Genomic DNA, 20,988 nt, shown 5'->3' with positions numbered 1-20,988 from the left:
TTTTGTAGTAGAACTAACACACAGGATACTATATCCTAATAGGCTCTCAAATAATGGCTTGTGCAGTAGCTGCATCTCTGAAAGTGCATTTACTCTGCCACTGGCAGGCCAGAAGTATTGGATGTCAATACCCTATAGAGCAGACCTACACAGGTAAATCTCTTCGGCAAAATTTGTGACCTGCTTCAAAATGCCACTATACAGTGCTTCTAAATGGCAACATCTGACATGCAGTCAAGTGTTTATCTTCTGCAAAGCTGTACAGTGGGCCCCACAAAATGACAGCACTTTATCCACCCTTCCATCTTTGAGGAAACTCCTTCTGTCATGGAATGAAGTTGAGTGCAGAGGTGTGGCTTTGCTCTTCCACTAACTGAGCCAGGTTTTGTGTGCATTTTTTTCTACACTTGCAGGTTGTATTTGAGTAGTCTGAATGACAGAGGCAGTGGTGCCCGTCACGTATGTTCACAGGTAGTAAACAAACTGCCTCAAGTTATCGTGCAACATGAGAAATTCTGCTAAGATCCCTGATATTGATTTCTCTGGCTGTGATCTGATCACACCCCAGGATCTGTGCCATGTGGCAGAGGATTATGCCACCAAAAGTTTAACTACTTGAAGTCTGCTTAAGTGCAGAGGCAGACTTCTAGCAGGCATTTTCCAGATAGTCTAGTTATGAACCTGCAATGTGTCTTCCTCCAAATCCTACCTTTATGTCATGGTAAGTTCGACTTAACGCTTCTGTCACAAATGCGGCAAAACTTGTCTTCTAGTTATACGGTGTAGTTCTTAATAAATAGGCCTCCTTATGGCAATTTTGATGACCCAAAAAATTAAATTAACTCTCTGTCACTTGCAGGCAATACAGTGTTGGTTTTGAACTCATCACAGTCTCGACAGTAGGAGATCCTGGTTCCTCTGGCTTTCAGAAAAAGAGCAGTGGTGATTACAGGTAATACTCACTTAATGAAGTCTTGGAGGTTTGAAATGTACTTCAAATCTTGATTCTAACAGGAAGTTTTTCATCACAGGTGTGGATTTTGCTACTTGGAAGTAGAGAACTTATTTGCTGGAGTTTACAACATTATCCCCACCACGTTCCTGCCTCAACAAGAGGGTCCTTTTTTCTTAGATTTTAACAGTACTGCTCCTCTTAAGGTATCACAGCTGCAGTGAGGAAACAGATCTGTACATTGACATTTAAGGAGGTCGATTTGGTCTGTCACACAGTCTGAGAACAGGTGAATAACTCTTACTGCACATATGCATAAAAGAAGACTTTATTCTGAACTATAGCTAAAAGCATGGAATCCCCAATTGGCCAGTTAACGGTAGTAGACAGGCTTTTGCTGCTATGGTATTAGAGTGAGCACTGCTCAACAGGCTTGTGAATGGGTTACAATATTTATATGCAAATGAACTGGCAGAACTCAATTTATTGCAGGTTTTCTATACTTCAAAGTCTAGCGACTTAAGAGAAAAATATTGAAATTCGCTTCTCCCAAAACACAGAGTATATGGGTTTAGGTTTCGTTGTTTGGGGTTTTTTTTGTTTTTTTTTTTTTCCTTAACAGTAAACACGTAAAAGAATATTCTTGTGTATTCTTTTTATTCAGTCTCAGGACCAAATAGCTCTTAGTACATATTTGTGCTGCTGTCTTGAATGTTTTCTGCATTGAACTAGTTCTCACCTCTAAAGGTTTAAATTTACTACTGCTGAGCATGTAGTACTCCAGACAAACATGCTCAGCTTATCTAAAATATGTATATAGGAGTAAAGGAAAAGAAATATTCCTGCTTTAGCTATTTCTAAAAGAGAACAATGGTTTCACTCATGTTACATGTACTTGAGAGCTGTTATTTCATATCTGTGTTACTTCAGTACATAATATCACAGCACAAGGTACTCTATGGCTTTCTTCCTACAAGCTGCAAGACTTTGCTTGATCCAGATCAACAGTAAAATCAGGAGGTTAGGCAGCAGCAGTGTCCAGACAGCACGGTGTGCCCTTCATCTAGCAGGTGTGAAAGCTTTTCATCTAGAGGTGCGCTCTAAGATTCTCTGTATCTGCTGAGATGATCTCATTTGCTGGTGTGAGGAGGTAGGAAACTACCCACCAGCAGCATCCCACCTAAGAAATATCTTATCCTTGACACTTTGATAAGTAAGTACTCAGCTTGTAGGGGGAGGATCGCTTAAACCTCTCCCTCCTATAAACCACAGCAGCAAGAAATGCACTTGCTGATCCTATTGCACAGAACATCTTTTAAAAGGTACCTTTTTCTTTGAAGTTGAAACCAATGAATGAATTGAACCGGTGCCATCAATGGGAGTAGGGTTAAAGTTCTTAAAACACTGGAAGTAGGATTAGTCCAGAATAAATTTTTTTAGAAGCCTACTATCTTTGTACTCCCTCCAGATGTGTGTACATTGTACCTGAAGAGGATTAGAGATAACCAAGTGTTTATTTCTAATTTAAATACTACCCCACCTCATTAATCCTAAAATGCATTATTGCTTTGGAGGTTTTTTTGTCTTTTTACAAGTGGCATTTGACAGCTGGGGGAGAGTGTTTTTAAAACAGCCATAGGAAATTCATTTCCATTCAGGTTGGTTTGGCCATTTCCCAAGAAAAAAGGTAGCATTTAAATCTTATTTTAGAGGACAGGTGCCATTTAGTCATTGGGAAACTGAGCCCCCGTGCCACAGGAGTACCAGAGATACCTGTGGGCTAAAATTATTCCCATTGAAGTCTGCTATTCACCCTCTCCAGAAAGTACAGGAGCCTTTTCTTTCATTTCTTTCATCAGACAGCAGCTTAACAAATGTCTAGCTTTAAAAGGGCACTGAAAACAGACGCCTTTGGAAGCAGACGCCTTTCTGACTGTCTCTCCAAGACCATCTGGGCTAGGAAATTTGTGACACGTTTGTCACTGTGACTTACCTTCTTTTACAGGGAAGTTTATGATGATTAGTGCAACAAATCAACAGAGGGAACAGCACAGGCACAAGCTGAGCAAAAAACAGATTACGTTCTTTGTAGTTATCCCTGGATTTTGGAGTCTGTGTCAAGGACTGCTTTATCCCTAAAAAAATTAAAATTTCAAACTCCTTGCACTATACCTACTGATTTTTGTTAAGTTTTAGCTCAGGCTAAACCAGAGTGGCATTTGAGTCCTGCATAGATTTTTACCACTTAGGAAGGCACAATTATTAGTTAGGCAGTCTCCACTGGGTATATTTTTCACAGTACAAAAGGCAGATGCCAAAGCTGCCAGCTTTCAGGACGAGATTCTTCCACATCCTCTGCTGTTTGAAATCAAGCTGGCAGACTTGCCTATGGTAAAATCTGTTGTTCTTCTGTAGCTGGTTTCTGCCCTGCAGGAAGGGGGGGTTTCTTTCTTCCCCCTGCCTCTGAGCACAAACTAGTCCCAAATGTTATGCTGGATGAAACAAGCTTAAGGCTCAGCTTCCCTACTGTGCTAAGCTAACAGCAAAGAATGTACTCACTTTCTCAATGCCAGACAAAGGCATTAAGGACAAAGGATCCTGTCCCCACCCTGATACACTGTCAGTGTACTTCTAACACATACAGTACAATTGGTGCATTGGACTTAAACCCTGTGCATTCATGGAGATAAGCTTCATATCAGTGTGCTTTGTAACACAAGTCCTATTCAAAAATTGTGCTCACGTAGTCAAGTAGACCATCACTGCTGTACGTGTCCCCTTGAATATAGGGTGGGACACTCAGGTGGAGTATTTAAAGGGAAATACAAAATATTCTTATAAATCCTGGTCTTTAGCTTCTGGTTGTGGCAAACTGATTTTAGAACAAAATTTTCTTGCCCTTTTTTTTTCCTTAGAAAAATAAGTTCATGTAAGCACTTATGATGTGCTTTGATATTTTCTGTCAAATACTTCAATCTTTTTTCCACAAATCTGAAAAAAATATTGGGAAGTAAACTGATGCTTGCATTTTTACACAGTCTCAGGCCAATACCTAGGTTAAGCTTTTCTTTGCTGTATACCATTGAGCATTTTTTGGTCCATATGACAAAATATTATATGCTGATATAAGCATGGGAATGTTATGCAGGATGTTTAGCAAGGTCTGCATGTGCAAAAATTGAAATAGCCGTGCAACAGCTCAGAGTACAACAAAGGTTTTTTGGTCTTGTTGTTTTACTTCCCAGTTAAGTCATGTACCTCTTGAGCCTTAAGTCCTGTAAACACACACTTCAAGTTTTTGACCATTAAAATACAAAGCCTCATACACTATACTAACAAGCATCCTCTCCTCAGTTGTTTGTCACTACTACCTAAACTACAGAATAAGGGACATAAATCCCAAAATGAAATCCAAGTGCTGCAAGGGGCTTTAAGAAGATTTACACATCCTTTGATTCACAAAGGGAAGGCTACCACAAAGAAATTACTTTTAATTTTCTGTCAGTGGTGCGGAAGGATAACTCGGCCTCCTCAGAAGTTTTGACATTATGCACTTATGCACTCACTGCAAAGTCTTCTCTGTGTATTTTATTTCTTTTAAATCCTACCTTAAAGCTCCTTCCAAGCCCCCGTAACGCTGCTGTTTATAGCTCAGGGTGAAGCACATAACCTGACACAGCCCCTAGCTGCTTTGTCAGGAAGATGCAGGTTAGTCCTTGGTTAATCCTATCAATTAGTTCTCAAGGATGCAGTGAGCAGTAGTACATGGATGAGGGATATAAACAGCTTCTATCCCATCCGCCCCAGGAGTCTGAGATTCTGTCCTAGGTTCCTGATGCAAGTGTCATGTAACTTTTTGTACAGTGATTATGCATTTGACCGCACTGTCTATGCTATTTAGAATTAAGTGTGCGTTCGCCTTGTAGAGGTTTTCTTTACTTAGTCAGAAAGAGGACATTTTAATAGTTCAATAATACCAAAGAAGCAGAATTCCTAGGTTAACATTTGCTTTATACATTCTCACTTCAGGGCAGCTGAAGTGATCACATATACTTTGATACAGCAGAGGCTTATTTTTATACCCATGAGGGCAGCTACAACCGTTCCACTTCAGAATGCAGAAGGAGCTCCAGCTGGAGAAAGCCTGTTCTTTGGCCTGCACCTCCATAGTGATGTATGTTCTTTTAAGTTTGTTGTATTTATAATTATGGCTTTTATGAAGTTTAAAATAAAATGAGTTTTCCATTAATTTATTAGACACGGAGTTCTGCCTGTTTGCTTGCATGTTTGAAGGGTGATTCATCTGCAAAGTCCAGGAGGTTACCAAAGGAAGGAGACTGCAGCAGGATTTTTAAACAAATCTTGCAGAAGTGTGATGTAAAAGTGAGGGTAGGGTGAGTTCCACACCCTTTCCTACTTCTTGATCAATGCTTTTGCTGTGCTGGGACCTGAATCCAATCAGGACACGTGCAACTGGTTTTATGTCCTGCTGAACATAAAATTAGTTTATTGCCCAAGTGCAGGGAGTTTGGGTTTCCAGTCAGAACAAGGTGAGAGGAAATTTTATAGCGAGAGGTTAAATGACTCAAATAAAAAACAAGCAAACAAACACAACTCAAAATACCTGAGCAACCTAGGAAAGCATAATACGGGTTGTCGGGCAAGTCTGCAAAAATAAGATACTTGGCCACATTCATTCTAATTGTATGTAGCCCAGGCACCACCTTAACTACAGAGGTTTAAGTAAAAATATTTCATGCAACGTGGCACTTCCCTGCTGCTTTGCTCTTTGTATTTAATACTGTCAATCCTAGCTTTTCCCCAACTGTTGGTCACATCAGGTGTTGGAACCACTGACTTCTTTCCTAAGCATCTATTGGGCTGGGAGATGCTACCAATGGCAGAGTTCAGCCTCAGGTCTTTGCAAGATGTAAACACATAAATATTTAAAGTACTTACAGCTTAGCAGCTATAATGGGTTGAGTCTAACTTTTATGAAAACAGGTTTCTGTACTTCCAATGCTGTATGGCCTTACAGCAGATTTCAGCAGCAGCGCAAAATAGGGACGTGCAGGGTAACAACACCTTCCCCTTTTCTGCCTACTAAGGGATTTTGGAAAACTTGACAAAGCCCTGGTCTCGCAGAGTTCAGAATAAAAGGTGAATCATGGATGCGGAGATACAGGGAGCTGGAAGGAGGTAACAGTTCTCCACACACTGCATAGGACTCTACTACCGGAGTGATGCCAGGCTGCAGTCTTCCACTGGAAGTGGATATTTAAAGACTCAACTTGCTGTGGGAGAAGGTTTGGTTCTTAGCACTTGAGACAGACGAAGCTTGCACAGACTCAAAATGTGGAAAACAAAAATGTTTACTGTAGTGTGAAGAATTTTACATGAACTTTGCAAATAGATACACAAGCTGTGGCAGGGATGAAATACAACAGGACTGCAAAAACATAGAATAGAAAATACTTTGGGCAATACTAAAATTCCCATCAAATTAACAATAGAAACTGACATCTTAGATAAAATGGTGCTTTCAGAAACGCTTAAGCCACCAAAACGGAAGAGTCCTAGGATTTTTACTACCACTTATTAGCATAATTACCAGACACTACTACTGCCTAACAGCTGCTGGCAAAACATGCCCATGCCCTTCCTAATTTTATTGAACACGTTCTGCCAGGCATACTAAAACGCCAAGTCCCTTTAACAGTTATAAAACCCCACACAGTACAACCTACAGAGAAGCTTAAGAACACATTGTCAATCTACACTGGCAATTCCTTTTCTTCATGCATATTTCGAGGACGAATCCCTTTTTCATAACTGTCCTGAAAACATCTACAACTCCCATTTTCAAGAAAAAAAAAAAACAAACAAAAACCCAGACCCACTTAAAGTGCTGAAAAATAATATTTCACTTCTCAGGGGAGGGGAAGGGCAAGGGGCCAATCAACTCTTTTTGGTCACTGGAATCACCCTCAGCATCCAAGCCAGGCTGGGGAAGGTGGCTAGAAAGGGCCTATGACCCCCGAGCAATACCATCCCCTGTCTGTCTGTCTCTTGACACCAGCTTTTATAGGCATGACTCATCTTTCTGTGAGCACCAAGGGAAGAGCAAAGGCTTTTAGACCCCACACATGCAACAGTTTTCCTGTATACAAAATATTTCTACAGTTTCAGCATAATACAGACACATACAGAGGTTTAAAGAAGATGCCACTTATACTCAAAAGATCCACCGTATCTAAAGAGCATTTCATTCTACAAAACCAAAGCCAAACTGCTCTCTGCAAATGTCTGGCTTGAATTTCAGCCCCTCTGCTGGCATGAATTTACACGGGACCGTTCCTAGTTATTGCTTCAGCCAGGCTGCTACAAAACAATTTACAAAGTCTGAAGTATGAGTACAGCTTAAACATTTGATAACTTATCCGGCCTGCAAAGGATTTAGTGAATAAAAACTTCAGCCCTCCACATCAATTCGACTTCTTAGTGCAGTTTTTAATTCTTAAGAGTAAACGCTTAGGATTTGGCATATATTATTGGCACGATGTTCTTCAAACACTTAGAAGTTCATGTATAAATATTTATACTCCCATTAATCAGGACAGGGCACAAGGAGGACTCAGCCAATCTGGGCAGCTTTTCTGCCTGCGCATATTCCCTCTTTGATTTTCATGCACTGAAGGGAGAGCTGCTTCATTCGGTTATCCAAAGCCAGCCCCTCAGTGGAACCGCTCCTGTTGCTGCTCCTACTCTTGTTCGCTCTGTCGCTTGTCTTGTTCTCGGCTCCTTCTGCCCTATCCCCTGCAAAGAAAGGATTAAACTGGATGTTAAACCTGGAGTTCATTTGGCAACTTAAGCTTCAAGCAGGTGCCTCTGCAATTTCCTTTGCTGAAGTGCACAAAAAAAAAAAACCAGGAGCAGGAGCAAGATGCTTTAAGGAAACTGAAGTTGGCCTTCCAAGCAGCACTCGTCTTATGTACTGCATCAGCAAATTACAGCATAAACAGCCTTACGTTGGAGTACACAGGAGTGGTGGTAATCCTCTAGTCTGAATGTGTCAGCAAGGGCTGGCAGGACCTGCAAGAGGGTCCTTTTAGCTTGTTATTTCTTTTGGTTTTTTCCTGGAAAGCAGGATTTTTCAGCAAGCAGGACAGTGATTTAAAAAAAAAAAAATTAAACTCAGATTTTCCTTAAAATAAACATATCATCAGAATCCCACTGACCACTTACTTTCTGAGAAACCTCAAAACCCCTCCACTGAGAGGGAACCAGGGAACCTTCCCAGCCAGGAGGAGAATAACTGACACATTTTAGATGCCATCATTAACTGTGGGATACAGGGCCTTCAAGAACTGCCTTCCCCAAGGAAGTGGCCAGCGGGTCAGAGCTCAGTGAGCGATGCCTAGGGCAGCTGAGAAGGTTTTCCCACTCCCTTTATAAAGCTGAAAAACATTGGCCCAGGGCGTATCCAGCTGTGCATACCTCTTTCAGCTTCACATTCAGGGGACGATGCCCCGCTGCATTCACTTCGGGGGCCGAGGACAGGAAAGATCATCCCAAACTCAGAAAGTGATACAGGGCTGGGCAGATCCAGGCTTCCAGGTCGCGTCGTGGGAGGAAACTGAGTGGGCACCTCACAGGGACTTGTAGGACCAGAGCTGAAGCTGGACACCGACTGAGTTTCCGAATCTTCTTCAGATACAAAGCTGCTGCCGTTGTCATCCTCAAACACTTCTGAAGCCACTGCAATGTTCAAAGCATATTCCGCTTAGCAAATCAACCCCCCTCCTGCACCTTCCCAGGCAGAGACAGTTTCATGGAATCACAGAATCATAGAATCATAAGGTTGGAAAAGGCCTCTAAGGTCATCCAGTCCAACCGCCAGCCCAGCACCGCCGTGCCTGCTACACCATGTCTCCAAGTGCCATGTCTACACGTTTTTTGAACACCTCCAGTGATAGAGACTCCACCACTTCCCTGAGCAGCCTATTCCAGTGTTCCACCACTCTTCCTCAGGCTTGCACCTTCTATACACGCATGATCACCCAAAGGGGCCTCTCATCGTACTCTGCCCCCTCTGCAAAGCCTCAGCCTGGCATTTTGCACATGGATCATGAAGGCCCGATTCTGCTTTGAGAAACAGCACACCTGCCAACCATGCCCTACAAGACCAGCTCCACACAGCTACTGCTCCTCATGCCAAGATGCTCTCAGATTTTTGCTGTCCCTGTTGCCTCTGCTCAGCTGGCCTTGTTCACTTGTGGTCTGCTGGTACCTAACTTAGGGCAGGGCCTTGTCCTCTGTGCCCGCCTCAAACAGAACCATCTCGATCCCAGCACAGACTCCTGGTTACTTAAGGCACTACTACTTAGAAAGACAGCTCTAGGAGCTGATTGCTTCCACCTTATCTTCCAATTTTTGCAGTTAAAATCCAGTATGAACTCCCAAGATCTCTTTTTGGGATGAGGATCATCAAGCAACACCAAATTCAAAAGCGCCCCACGCAGATACATCATTTTCCCTGTTCATGTTTGCTCAGATCTGAACTGTAATTGAAGCAAACCAACTCCAAGCTGTCTGGCTAGATTAAGCTGCAGGTTCTTTGATAGCAACAGGAGGAGGAATCTATTAAAGAAGGTTCTATTTTGTGCAAAACAGGGGTGCAGATTTTGCTAAAATTCAACATTTTTCACTCTTGTCTCATTCTGGGATGGGGACCTGTGAACCAGACTTCTGCATACCAGTAGTCCCACTGGGATCAGAGGGTTTTGACATGCATCAGCCTCTACACAACAAAAGCATGTGCTGGAATCACACCCGTCTGAAGAAGTCCCAGGAATAACAAGACATTTGCAGCGACCTGAGGTTATCTTCAGTTACGCCTCCTTGTGATTCCTGCCATTGTAAGAGAGGCTCAGAACTGCCCTGAAAGAGCAGCAGGAGCAAAGCAGCAACATTAACAAAACAGCTCAAAGTAAAAGTTTCAAAGTCATTCTTCTATGCTGGCAGCCTGAAACACGAAGGGTGCCAACAGAGGCGGATGCTGTCATGGGGATTGCAGAGATGTTCAGCCTCTTTCTGCTGTTTTTGCAGATTGCAGAACTGTACCTCCGCACTGCAGAACTGACCTAAAAGGCTTCAAACACAGAACAGCTAACAGCATTATCCATCCACCTTCCTGAGCTGCACCCAGGGCACTCTATGCTCAGAGCCGGTTCACTGTGGTTTAGGTTTTGTTGTTTTGTTTCTAATGATGTCAAATCTAAGACTGCAGAGCAGCCTTTCTTCTCACTTGCTGTGTTTTATCAATATATGGTGAGCGATACAGATAACTTTGTAGGGGTGAAAGCTAAAGAAAGTCAGGCAAGAAAGATGTTTCCAATTACAGGAGTCCTCTACTTGGCAAGAAGCACTGCCACCAGCCAGCCTACAACAAGCACAACTTAAACTGTAGCTCATTTTATCACCATCTAAATTTACCATAACACACAGGAGCATTTGTAGGGCCAAGAAGCTCTTGCTGCTGATGAAGTGCTTTATTAAACTCCAGCAGAGAGAACTCAAGACATAAAAGGGCCTTGGTGGAACACCACCGCCACCCCCATCATGTTACAATGCACAAGAGCTTAACCTGTCGAGGCTATTTTGGTTATTATGTCTGGCAGGCTGCTAGTCCTGCCCTGTTGTTACCCGGTTCTGCGTTGGCACTGGACACAACCTGGAGTCCTTCCACCTATGTCAGACTGTAATTCAAAGAGAAGGATGAGCCCATGCTGACATCCTTGCTAGCAGCCTCAGCAGCAGCCAGGAGAACCAGCAACTGGTTGCTCTGAATTAACTTTCCTCTATCTTTCTGCACCTACATTCCAGTCCCCTGAACTCCTACAGCACAAGGAAATTCTCAACTCAGTTATACCTTCTGTGATGGAGGCCGCGTGGGCAAGGAGGGGGGATTGTGGGCACCCGAAGATGCAATCCCTGCCTAACTCTGCAAGGCTCAGCCTCGGGACTTCAGGGTGGCAGAAGATGTGCATCCACACACATCCCCGTTATATCCGCTGGCCCAGACACCGCACTCACTGGCTGTGGCAACTCAGGTCGCAGCTGCACAGTACTGAGAGCATGAGCTCCAGCACATCGTACAAGAACAACTGTCACTACAGAGGATGAAAGCTCACCAGGGCTGCCTCCCACAGCACTGACTGGCTGTAACACAGATCTGCAAGGTTTCGGCACTAATAAGCAAGAGCATCTATGAGGGAATTGCATGTTCAGCTTTTGGGCAGTGGGGCTGTATAATTAAAACTCTTGCTATCCTGGACCTAGATACCCTGCAGAAATGGAGCTGAAATACAAATTAAACTGGGATTTGTGGGCAGAAAAAAAAAAAAAAAAAAAGAAAAAAAAAATACTATCTGCACTGAGAAGGGGAGAAGGCATCTAGGAGGGAGGAAAAATATGGCCGCATGCCACGTCCCTCTACCTGCTTCCACCCAGAGCCAAGGCAAAAGTAAACTCACTATACAACAGATCATTCTAGTCTTTGCAACCCAAGGTCCCCCCAGGCCACCAGAAAGCAGAAGTTATCAAGGCTTGGAGCTTGCTCAGTGGTTGCTGCTGTCACCCAAGAGAAATGTCTCTCAAACAGAGCCTCTCAGTACACGGCATCAAGCACATTGCTGCCTCTTCACTTCCCTTGTTCGCAGCACACATGCTCTGCTAAAATCACATATTGGCAGAAGATCCTGCAGTGCAAAGGAGCTTATCCTTACAGCCCTTCTGTGCAAGCACTGCACCTTCCTGTACCACTGTAGCCACAACTTTAGTTCCTCTGCCACAGGCTCAGCGTTGCAAGACAAGCACTGACCCAAAAGGTCTGCTTCCAAAGAGCGCAGCCACCTCAGCGACCTGGCTGAGTGATCTGCAACAGCCTGCAACCATCCCAGGCAAGTTGCTGACAGCAGCATCACTGGCTTCAAAATGAGAAGCGTCCTTTGAAGAGCCTTAATTTTATTCCTTGCATACAGCACTGTACAAAAAACAGCAGCGATGCTAAGGGAACAGCTGATTCACTTCAACCCGTATCCCTTTCCCTTGAAAATTGGCTATTAAAGAACACAGCCAAGTCCTGTACTAATGAGAAGCGTAACAAGTTAGCCACAGCCCCACAACAGCCCCCAAATTCAAACTGCAGAGTACACAAAGCAACCTTCATGTCAGCATCTTAGGGTGCCTGTGGGATATTCCCAGGCATAGGGAAGCTCTGTACTCACTGGAGATAGTGTCTGACTCCGGTTTACTTGCTGACAGGTCTTCCACAGAGGTATCATTCCCTTCAGCACCCACGCCACATCCTCGGGGCCCCATGGCAGTGGACCTCCTCCTCTCATGAATCTCATCAGAGATCATCTCCAGGTTTTTCAAGGCAGTCTTATACTCTCCCTTTGCCAGGGCCAGTTTTGCCTGCAGATCATCCACCGTCTTCTTCAGTTGCTAACAAGGAAGACAGGTATTAGATGTGCTTTCATAATGAACAATGCAAAGGACACAGTTCTCCGCTATGTATCCACATGACTTAGCTCTGCACAGTAGCTTAAACCAAGGTTGGTATTCAGAGTTTGTAATTCAAGGGCATCCCAGTGCAAGCAGTGGCGCTTGTGAAGGAGACAGCAGCAAGGCAAACCATGGGAGCCAGGGGCTGGGACTGCCTTCAGGGTCTGGTAACATCCTCTGGCTATGCACAGAGCAGGGCTCTCCCCTGTAACGCACAGGAACTCTTGTTAAGGAGTGCACCTCTCAACAAGATGTAGCTGCTTTTCCTACAACGCCCAAAGGCAGCCCCTCTGGCAGCCCCTTGCCTGCAGGGCACAATGGCTGTTGGTCATCACTGAAGGGACTAAGCCTCACTCTCCCCTCACATGAGCACCAAACCCATCACTTCTTGGTTACTAAACCTGCAGACCAGAAAGCAGCCAGCCTCGAATCCCGACAGCTGTAATACAGCAGTTTCTGTGTTCCCAGGCACACAACCCCACTCTACAGCAAGGGCAAAAGTGTTGTACACCATGTCTCCCAAAGGTAAAACACTGCCTGTGTATCTGTAGCTGTCTGAACGCTCGTTTATATTGTACTTTAAAAGCAGCCTGTGCTTTTGTATTATATTTTACACACTCTACTTCAGGAGAACACTGAGAAGCTGTTATGGAAAGAAACAGACCCTCAAACAGTGGCCTTTGCCCATGGAGAAAAAGGGATTTCTCAAAAGATGCCTCTAGCCAGAAGGGATTATTGGGCTGCCACCCAGTCCAGGACAGGTGAGAGTTTAGCTCTGTATGGCAGCAGCAGCTGACCAAGGCAACACAGGTAGGCAAGACAGAGGAGCAGAGGACAGCCCAAGCCTGGATCCTGGCAAGGAAAAGATGTGCACCAGAGTCTCCAAGGCTTACAAAGAGCTGTTGCATCTCAGGCAGCCCAGGGAAGGGCTCACAAAACAGGTGTGGGACATACTTTGCATCCCAGGCAAGGAATGGGAATCACCTTCTAGCTAGGCTCGTGCTGGCCTAGCACCCTGCTGGAGCCTTCTTGCATCCATGGCCACCAGTGCAAGGCAATGCGCTCCACTTAGGCCTGTGCACATCCCACACACCTACAGCACCAGCCACTGCCCTTGAACTCAGAGAAGCCAGGCTCCCTGTTTGGGAAGGGAGGGGACAGGCAGCAAAAGTCAATCAAATAGAAAGACAGCAATTCTTGCGTTTCAATTTTCAGTGTGACTTTGCTCTCCCACCCTGGCAGTTCCAAGATTAAGGGCTGCAACAGCAGGGATTACCATTCCACGCACGATGGCAATACTCACCTGGGGCCACTGTGCACTGCAAAGCATGTACTGTGCCCAAGCACTGACCAGACATGATTTTGCACCACACAGAATGCAGCACAGAGATGCCAAAAAAAGCCCTGGCAGCCTATCCAGCCAAACCCCAAATCCCACTTCTGCAAAACCAAAAATCAGAAATTAATTATCTGACTGATGTTTGAGTACTAGAAGCAGGTTACCGCTTCTGTCAGTTGACCCAACCAGTGAATGGAAAAGAACATCCCAAGCACAGTTAAACAGTCTGACACATAAAACATAGGGGAAAACTAACCAACCAACCCCAGAGCCTTCAATCTACAAGGAGTAAGACAGCCAAACCATATTTGTGGAGTTCTGGCAGTAAGCAGCAGTGTTCAAATGCTTATTTCACACATGTAAACAAAGCCTCTCTTAGCCTTTTATCTTCAAAATGTGCTTAGCAAACTCCTCAAAAGGATTTGAATTGAACTGGTTTTGTATAGAAACGCAGCACAGTTGTCAGAGCACTTTAGATGTAATTTCAGTATTTACTGAAACTGGATCCGAGTTACACACGTACCTCTAGTTGGACGTAGTACTTCGCCTTGAGTTCAAAGTAAGGTCTGTGGAAAAACAAAGAACAACTGTTTACAATCAATGGAGAGCACTGGAGTGGGAGTTGCTCTCCATAGCAGTAACACAGCTATCTTGTGTTTTACTGCAATCCCAAGAGACTACTATCTAGATGACAGAACACCTACCTACACGTGTTCTCAATGTCTCTCTTTTCCCCTCTAACTTATCTATTTCTCATGGGTCTTTCGACCTAAATACAAATCACAGTTTTTGGAGTTGACAGCAGAATTCCTTCAGGCCTAGGTTCTGCAAGCTATTTAAATCATAGAATCATAGAACCACTAGGTTGGAAAAGATCTTTGAGATCATTGAGTCCAACCATACCTGTCCACTACTCAATCGTATCCCCAAGCACTTAATTTGCCTGTCTTTTAAATACTTCCAGGGATGGTGACTCAACCACCTCCCCCGGGAAGCCTCTGCCAGTGCCTGATAACCCTTTCGGTGAGGAAATTTTTTCTAATGTCCAATCTGAACCTGCCCTGGCACAACTTGAGGCCATTCCCTCTCGTCCTATAGTCTGTCTCTTGGGAAAAGAGACCAACACCCACCTCTCTACAACTTCCTTTCACGTAGGTGGAAACAGTGATAAGGTCTCCCCTTAGCCTCTTTTTCTACAGGCTAAACGACCCCAGCTCCCTCAGCTACTCCTCCTAAGACTTGTGCTCCAGCCCCTTCACCAGTTTCATTGCTCTTCTCTGGACACGCTCCAGGAGCTCAATGTCTTTCTTGTAGTGAGGGGCCCAAAACTGAACACAGCATTCATACTCACCAATGCCGAGTACAGGGGCATAATCTCTTCCCTGGTCCTGCTGGCCACACCATCTCTGTTACAGGACAGATAGCTATTGGCCTTCTTGGCCACCTGGGCACATTGCTGGCTCATATTCACACTAAATGCAACATCCAGCTTCAGGCCTAGGTACCCTCTCTGTATCCATCTAATTTTAAAGCCCACAGGACACAAATTCCCCACAGAGGGTAAACCTGAGACTTCACCATCTTTACGTGTCAGGGCGGAGGCGCAGTTCTGAAGTTTTTCAGTGGAGGAGAGGGGGACGAAGAGATGTCAGAGCACCACATGCAAGGGCAAAGCACTTCCCACCAGTGGCCCATCAGGCTCTTCCCTCCCTTTGCATAGCTCTGCAACACTTTGCTTGGACACAGAGGACAGTGTCACACTCAGTTTGTTTCCCACCACAGACAAGAAAACTTGCTTATAAGGTGCAGAAGGACAGGGACACAAGAGATGCAGTACAAAGCCTAGAAACCACATTCCAGCTTCAAAGTTTTGAAGCCCACAAGCCAATGTCATCTGATAAAACACCAGGCAGCAAAAAAAGCCCTGTTTTTTTTTAGCAGGGCTCACTCTCTACCCTCTTCACCTCTCAGATGCTCTCGTGGAAAGTATGGGAGAGATAAACAATTATGTACTGGTTTATATGAAAGAGAATTTGAACTACTCTTGTCATATTTCTACCCTGACAGCAAGCCTTGTCTGAGCTGTAAATCCTACTGCAGCTACACTTTGGACTGTGTACCAGGACTCAGGAGTGTGAAACTGTGGCTTTCTGATGCTTTGAAGGGTTGAATTCACTAAACCCTCACAAACAAAATAACCAAGTTGCATTTCCCTGAGAGTAGCTTATTTTGCAGCTTCTTTGTTTTTAATTAACAACCCCCTGCTGTCACTAGGAGAGCACAGCCAAGTCTGCAATGATTCCAGGGACACTGATCCAGTCGAACTTCACCTCTGCCTTCCCTCGCTGGGACATAACCCTGCCAAAGTCTACACAGACGGACCTGCCAGGCATGGTAAAACTGCAGTTGGGAGTCTGGACCCAGCAGTTAAAGGACATCTTCAGCCACATCCAAAAGCAAGGAGAGGGCAGAGAGACTGACAGAACAGTGTTGCAGGGAAACACGTGCAGGAAAAACAGTGAAACCTACTCACCTCGTATGACCCGATTCTCTTTTCTCCTTTCTTTAACCTGGTGCAAACTGGGAAGTAGCAACCAGGCTTGAATCCTAACCTCCTATCAGCTTCAACAAGCCTAGGGGAAAAGTCCCCTTTCCATCAGGAAACAAGCACGTGTGCGTTTGTGTGGCGTAAAGAAAGTAATACATATACACACACACACGTATGTGTGTGTACATACGTGTATGTAAACATATGCACATGCCCACATAAGCAGGCACACTTAGAAGTAGCAGAAAAAAAGATGCCACATAAGTCAGGAAAAGGATACCAACAGTCTGACATGTAGGTTTTTAAATGTAAGCACTCTTCCTCGCTCATTGCTAGCACAGCTGGGCATCCGAGGCCAGCAGAAAGCAATGCACTGGCAGAGTAGGGATTCACATCTACCCAGGATACTTCAGTCTCTTACATCCACAACCCTGCAACTATTGAAACCTGGTCCATGACACAGCAGGGCGGGCAAATCATTCCCTGATGCAATCAGTGTCCATTGTTTAAGACCCTAACGCTGCATAGTCAAGCAAAGTGTTTTTTAAGTAGATGATAGGAAGACTGAAAGGCACTTTGCCCAAGTCACCAGAGCAGAAAATGACTTACAAAAACCAGCTAACACAGGGAAGTTCATGATCCTACAGCTCAGAGGCACTGAGCCAGGAGATCTGGCGACTGTTAAGAACACGCAGTGTATGCACATTCATAGCTCACAAGCAAGTAAGCATCCAGAAACAAAATTAAAACCAAAACCAAAACAAAACAAACCAATAACCATCCACTCATCAAATTTACACAGCAAATTATCTAAATTACTTTTCTCCAGGTTGTCCCAGTCTTACTTGCAAATAGCAATGCTTTAAGCATCTTAATGCAGACTGAAGTGAGGACCAAATGCAAATCGTTTTTTTGCATGGAAAAGAGCAACTCTTTCAGCATGTCTGCCTGCAAGTTTATGGAGAGGGGGGATGGACAACACGGGCCTCAAAGGCCTAGGCATTACAGCCAACCCTTCCACACCACCCAGGGAGAAGGGTAGAGCAGGCTGCAGGTGTTAAATCCTTCCTGAAAAGCGTTAGTAGCCAGTTACACACTACAACACAAGCAGCCACAAATTCAGCGGCCTCGTTTCCCAGTTTTACATAGGCACTTCACAGCAGCGATGTTTTCAGCTCAGTTTCAATTTTCCTTTACATGAAAATTGCAATGCTAAGAGCTGCCTCATCTTTCCAACATAGCTATGTAGTATGACTTCAAATACATCCACAATAAGCTTGTTTGTGCCATCAGGCATCTTCCTCTTTAATACTAGGTTAGAACTGGTGTTTCTGTACACCACTCATTAAAGGATCTCCAAAACATCTTAGCTAGGTGGTTCATGCTGTGAGACAAACAAATATGTTGGAACCCTTCTACTCCACGTGTAGCGTGTCCCAAGGAGAATGACACAAAGACCAGTCAATGAGGGTAGATTCAGCAAGGAAATGAAGACTGAGAAAGCAAATCACACGAGGAGCAGATGGGGCATCCGGTTCAGCACCCTCACTTGTATAAAATGGTACATAGGACCCCACTGACAACTTACCAGGGTCTTTATTTTAAATCTTATCACAAGGATGGAACTCCTAACAAAAAAAAAAACTTCTCAGATACTGCTCTTACCCAGAAGAATCTGTCATTTAGTGATCTGTTGGTGTCTTTCGCAGTCCCTGCGCAGTGCTAGACAAACCGCACACAGCTCACTCTATGAGGCCAGGCTGCTACACTGTTTCGAACATATTCCTGTTTTCCTTGAGAAGCCCTAGCCCTTTCCTGAATTGAACAAACACCAGTCAAAATAGATCTTTAGCTGACCCATTTCACCAAAAAAGACATTTTTAGATGGAAGGATTAAAAGCTAAATACAGCAAACAGATTGTTTAGACAAGCTACAGTCTGGAAATATAAAGAATATACAGACTGCGAAAATACAAAGAGGATTAAGAATTTGCTGGAAAGAGGGCCAAAATTTTAAACAGGTTCTAAGCAAAAAACTGTTTCACTTCCCCACAACACAGCAAAACTGCACAGCAAATGGAGACGTATTTATTAATGACGCTTGCTGCTCAGCTCTGCTCTCAGACACGCCTTTCCTTCCCCAAGAACAGCTCTCACACAGCTTTGCTACGGCAGCATCAGGAAGTAAACAAGTCTGATGTACAGCGTGCTCCACTGACAGTCTCACACCTTTCGGGTTTCTGTCATTTGCTTTGTTGCTCTCCTAACTAAAAATAAGTACTAAACGGCAAACAATCCTAGGCTGCAAAATATCTACGTGCAGAGCTCTGCAGCTCTGTACGTGGCATCTACACAATCCCATGAGATTGTTTCTCAGATGCTACCAAAGGGTTCAGTGCACTAGAACAAGACCAAGAATATGCCCAGAAAAGGTTTCTTATCCTACTTAGTTCATGAGTCTATCAAGTTTGGAGCTTCAAAAGACACTTAGAAGGAAAACAAAAGCAAGGACAAATACTAGAACCAATTGTGCTGTGCAGCTGTTGCACACAGACAGGAGCCCAAGGGAAGAGGTACAAAAGGCAACACATGTTCGCAAGTTTCAAAAGCCCCACAGAACTGGTATTTCCCCCAAACAGATTTCAACATTAAGCCCATCTCCAAATGCAAAACGTACTTAGATTTATTGATGGCTCTTTTCAGCTTCTTCTCCAGTTGTTTCATCCTTCCCATGGCAGCATTATATTTGGCTGCAGTCTCTTTGTGAACCAACTCGCTTCTCGTTTTGGTTTGTTCTGCCTCCATGACCTTAAAGAGGGAAAAAACAGGTTGAGTGGCAAGACACAACAATCCATTCTTATCATTTTAATTAACAGCATCTTCATAACCTCTCCAATCAGCTCATGTCAGGAAAGCAAGGGTATAGAAAAAATTACTTGCAATGAACCTACTTAAAAGTGTTTCCTGAAAGGAGCAGGAATGTGTGTCAGATTTGCAAACACTGTTAATTTTGACAGAGGTGTTGCAGCTTCTTGCATAAAATCTCTTATGGGAAGTTCAGAAAAGCCTCAGATTTTGGGATCATCCATGATTTAACCCAGTTAGATATCCAGGAGTAGAGCAGCACTAGTAGAAGTCACCCAGTTACATTTAGCAGCATTGTTTCTGTTCCTTCATGGGAGCCTGCCGTTACCTGCAGGGAGCTGACAGGCTGCTTAGCCCCCAGCTTGCAGTCCCATCAGTCTGAAAAGGGTTGAAAACCAACCACAGCAGTGGAAGGACTGAAATGCAATTCAGCCTGAACAGTCACCAGAAAACAGTGTGTCCAATGACTGCCTGTTTGCAGAAGGTTAGGAAGCCATTTTTTCCTCTTAAAACAGCTGACCAACCTCAAATCATCATTTCAACACTGAAAATGCCCAGAGGTTTGAGCCCTGAGCTCACACACCTATCATGCAGATGGGGGAAGCTATGTTGATGATCAACCCACTATTATAGAATCATAGAACGGTTTGGGTTGGAAGGGACCTTAAAAGATCATCTAATTCCACCCTCACCACCATGGGCAGGGACACCTTCCACTGGCTCACGTTCCTCAAAGCCTCATCCAACTTGGTCTTGAATAACTCCAGGGATGGGGCACCCACGACTTCTCTGGGCAACCTGTTCCAGTGCCTCACCACCCTCATAGTAAGAAGTTCCTTCCTAATGTCTAATCTAAATCTTTCAGCTCTCTTTCAGCTTGAAACCGTTCCCCCTTGTCCTATTCCTGCACTCCTTGATAAAGAGCCCCACCCCAGCTTTCCTGCAAGCCCCCTTTAAGTACTGGAAGGCTGCCATAAGGTCTCCACAGAGCCTTCTCTGGGCTGAATAACCCCAACCCTCTCAGCCTGTCCTCACAGGGGACAAATGTGCAGCAGTCCCAGGCCCCACATGTCAGCTGCTCTCCACAGCCAGCCCAGGTCTTCTCCAGCCACCTGAGCTGCAGCCCTACACAGAAGCTAGTGAATTCTTCAAGCAATCATTTCTTCAAAGCTTTATAAGCAAACATGGCATTTTGCAGCAAACAGGAGCCTACAAAAGCATCAGGAAAAGTGAATGTCCCTCCATTAGCTGCTCAGTCGCACTTCGACTTTGTGACCCTATAGTCACACTTTGCCAGTAATTTTATCCAGGATACTTTTATTGTGCAAATTTGAGATGTCAGATGTGAGAAAAATAGTTTTCTGAAATGCAGGAGCAGTCAAGCTCCAGACAGAGAGGTAACTGATTTGTTCAAAGCCAGTGGTCTGGCCATGAGGAGAATGTAGACAGTTTTCAGGCTCCCTCTGTTGCAGCTGTGAAGGTATCCATACAAAAAAAAATGTCAGGACTTGATCTTCTCCAGTACTGGATTTCAAAATGTTCCACCTGTGAAACCAACTACTTCACAACTTCAAGCAAATTTACTCCAGCTGGGTCCCATCACCAGAATGTGAATCTGAGCTCTCAGATCCAGAGAGAGAATTCTCAAGACATCTTGATTTTAAATAACCTCACCCACAAGAGCTCCGATTTCTTGAAAGTGTCAGGCAAAGGTCA

The 20,988-nt window shown here is 44.4% G+C and overlaps 2 protein-coding genes across 5 annotated transcripts in view; one reads left to right on the top strand and one right to left on the bottom strand.

Annotated features, from left to right (window-relative positions):
• Positions 1 to 3,697, top strand: part of CAPN7 (calpain 7) — a 34,913-nt gene extending 31,216 nt beyond the window's left edge. For all 4 annotated transcript variants that reach the window (XM_054060627.1, XM_054060623.1, XM_054060624.1 and 1 more), the window contains 2 exons: positions 860 to 952; positions 1,032 to 3,697. In XM_054060627.1, coding sequence (XP_053916602.1) covers positions 860 to 952; positions 1,032 to 1,176 — 238 coding nt within the window. In that variant the 3' untranslated portion in view covers positions 1,177 to 3,697. The remainder of the gene's footprint in view (positions 1 to 859; positions 953 to 1,031) is intronic.
• Positions 3,698 to 3,849: 152 nt separating this feature from the next.
• SH3BP5 (SH3 domain binding protein 5) overlaps positions 3,850 to 20,988 on the bottom strand; it is a 61,263-nt gene continuing 44,124 nt past the window's right edge. Inside the window, exons 5-9 of the mRNA XM_054060628.1 lie at positions 19,085 to 19,215; positions 14,383 to 14,425; positions 12,241 to 12,460; positions 8,450 to 8,710; positions 3,850 to 7,768 (exon numbers count right to left, since the gene is read on the bottom strand). Coding sequence (XP_053916603.1) covers positions 7,587 to 7,768; positions 8,450 to 8,710; positions 12,241 to 12,460; positions 14,383 to 14,425; positions 19,085 to 19,215 — 837 coding nt within the window. The 3' untranslated portion in view covers positions 3,850 to 7,586. The remainder of the gene's footprint in view (positions 7,769 to 8,449; positions 8,711 to 12,240; positions 12,461 to 14,382; positions 14,426 to 19,084; positions 19,216 to 20,988) is intronic.

The sequence above is a fragment of the Cuculus canorus genome, chromosome 2 (genome assembly GCF_017976375.1).
Source record: "Cuculus canorus isolate bCucCan1 chromosome 2, bCucCan1.pri, whole genome shotgun sequence".
NCBI lineage: Eukaryota > Metazoa > Chordata > Aves > Cuculiformes > Cuculidae > Cuculus > Cuculus canorus.
This window is presented reverse-complemented; position numbering and strand designations above follow the sequence as displayed.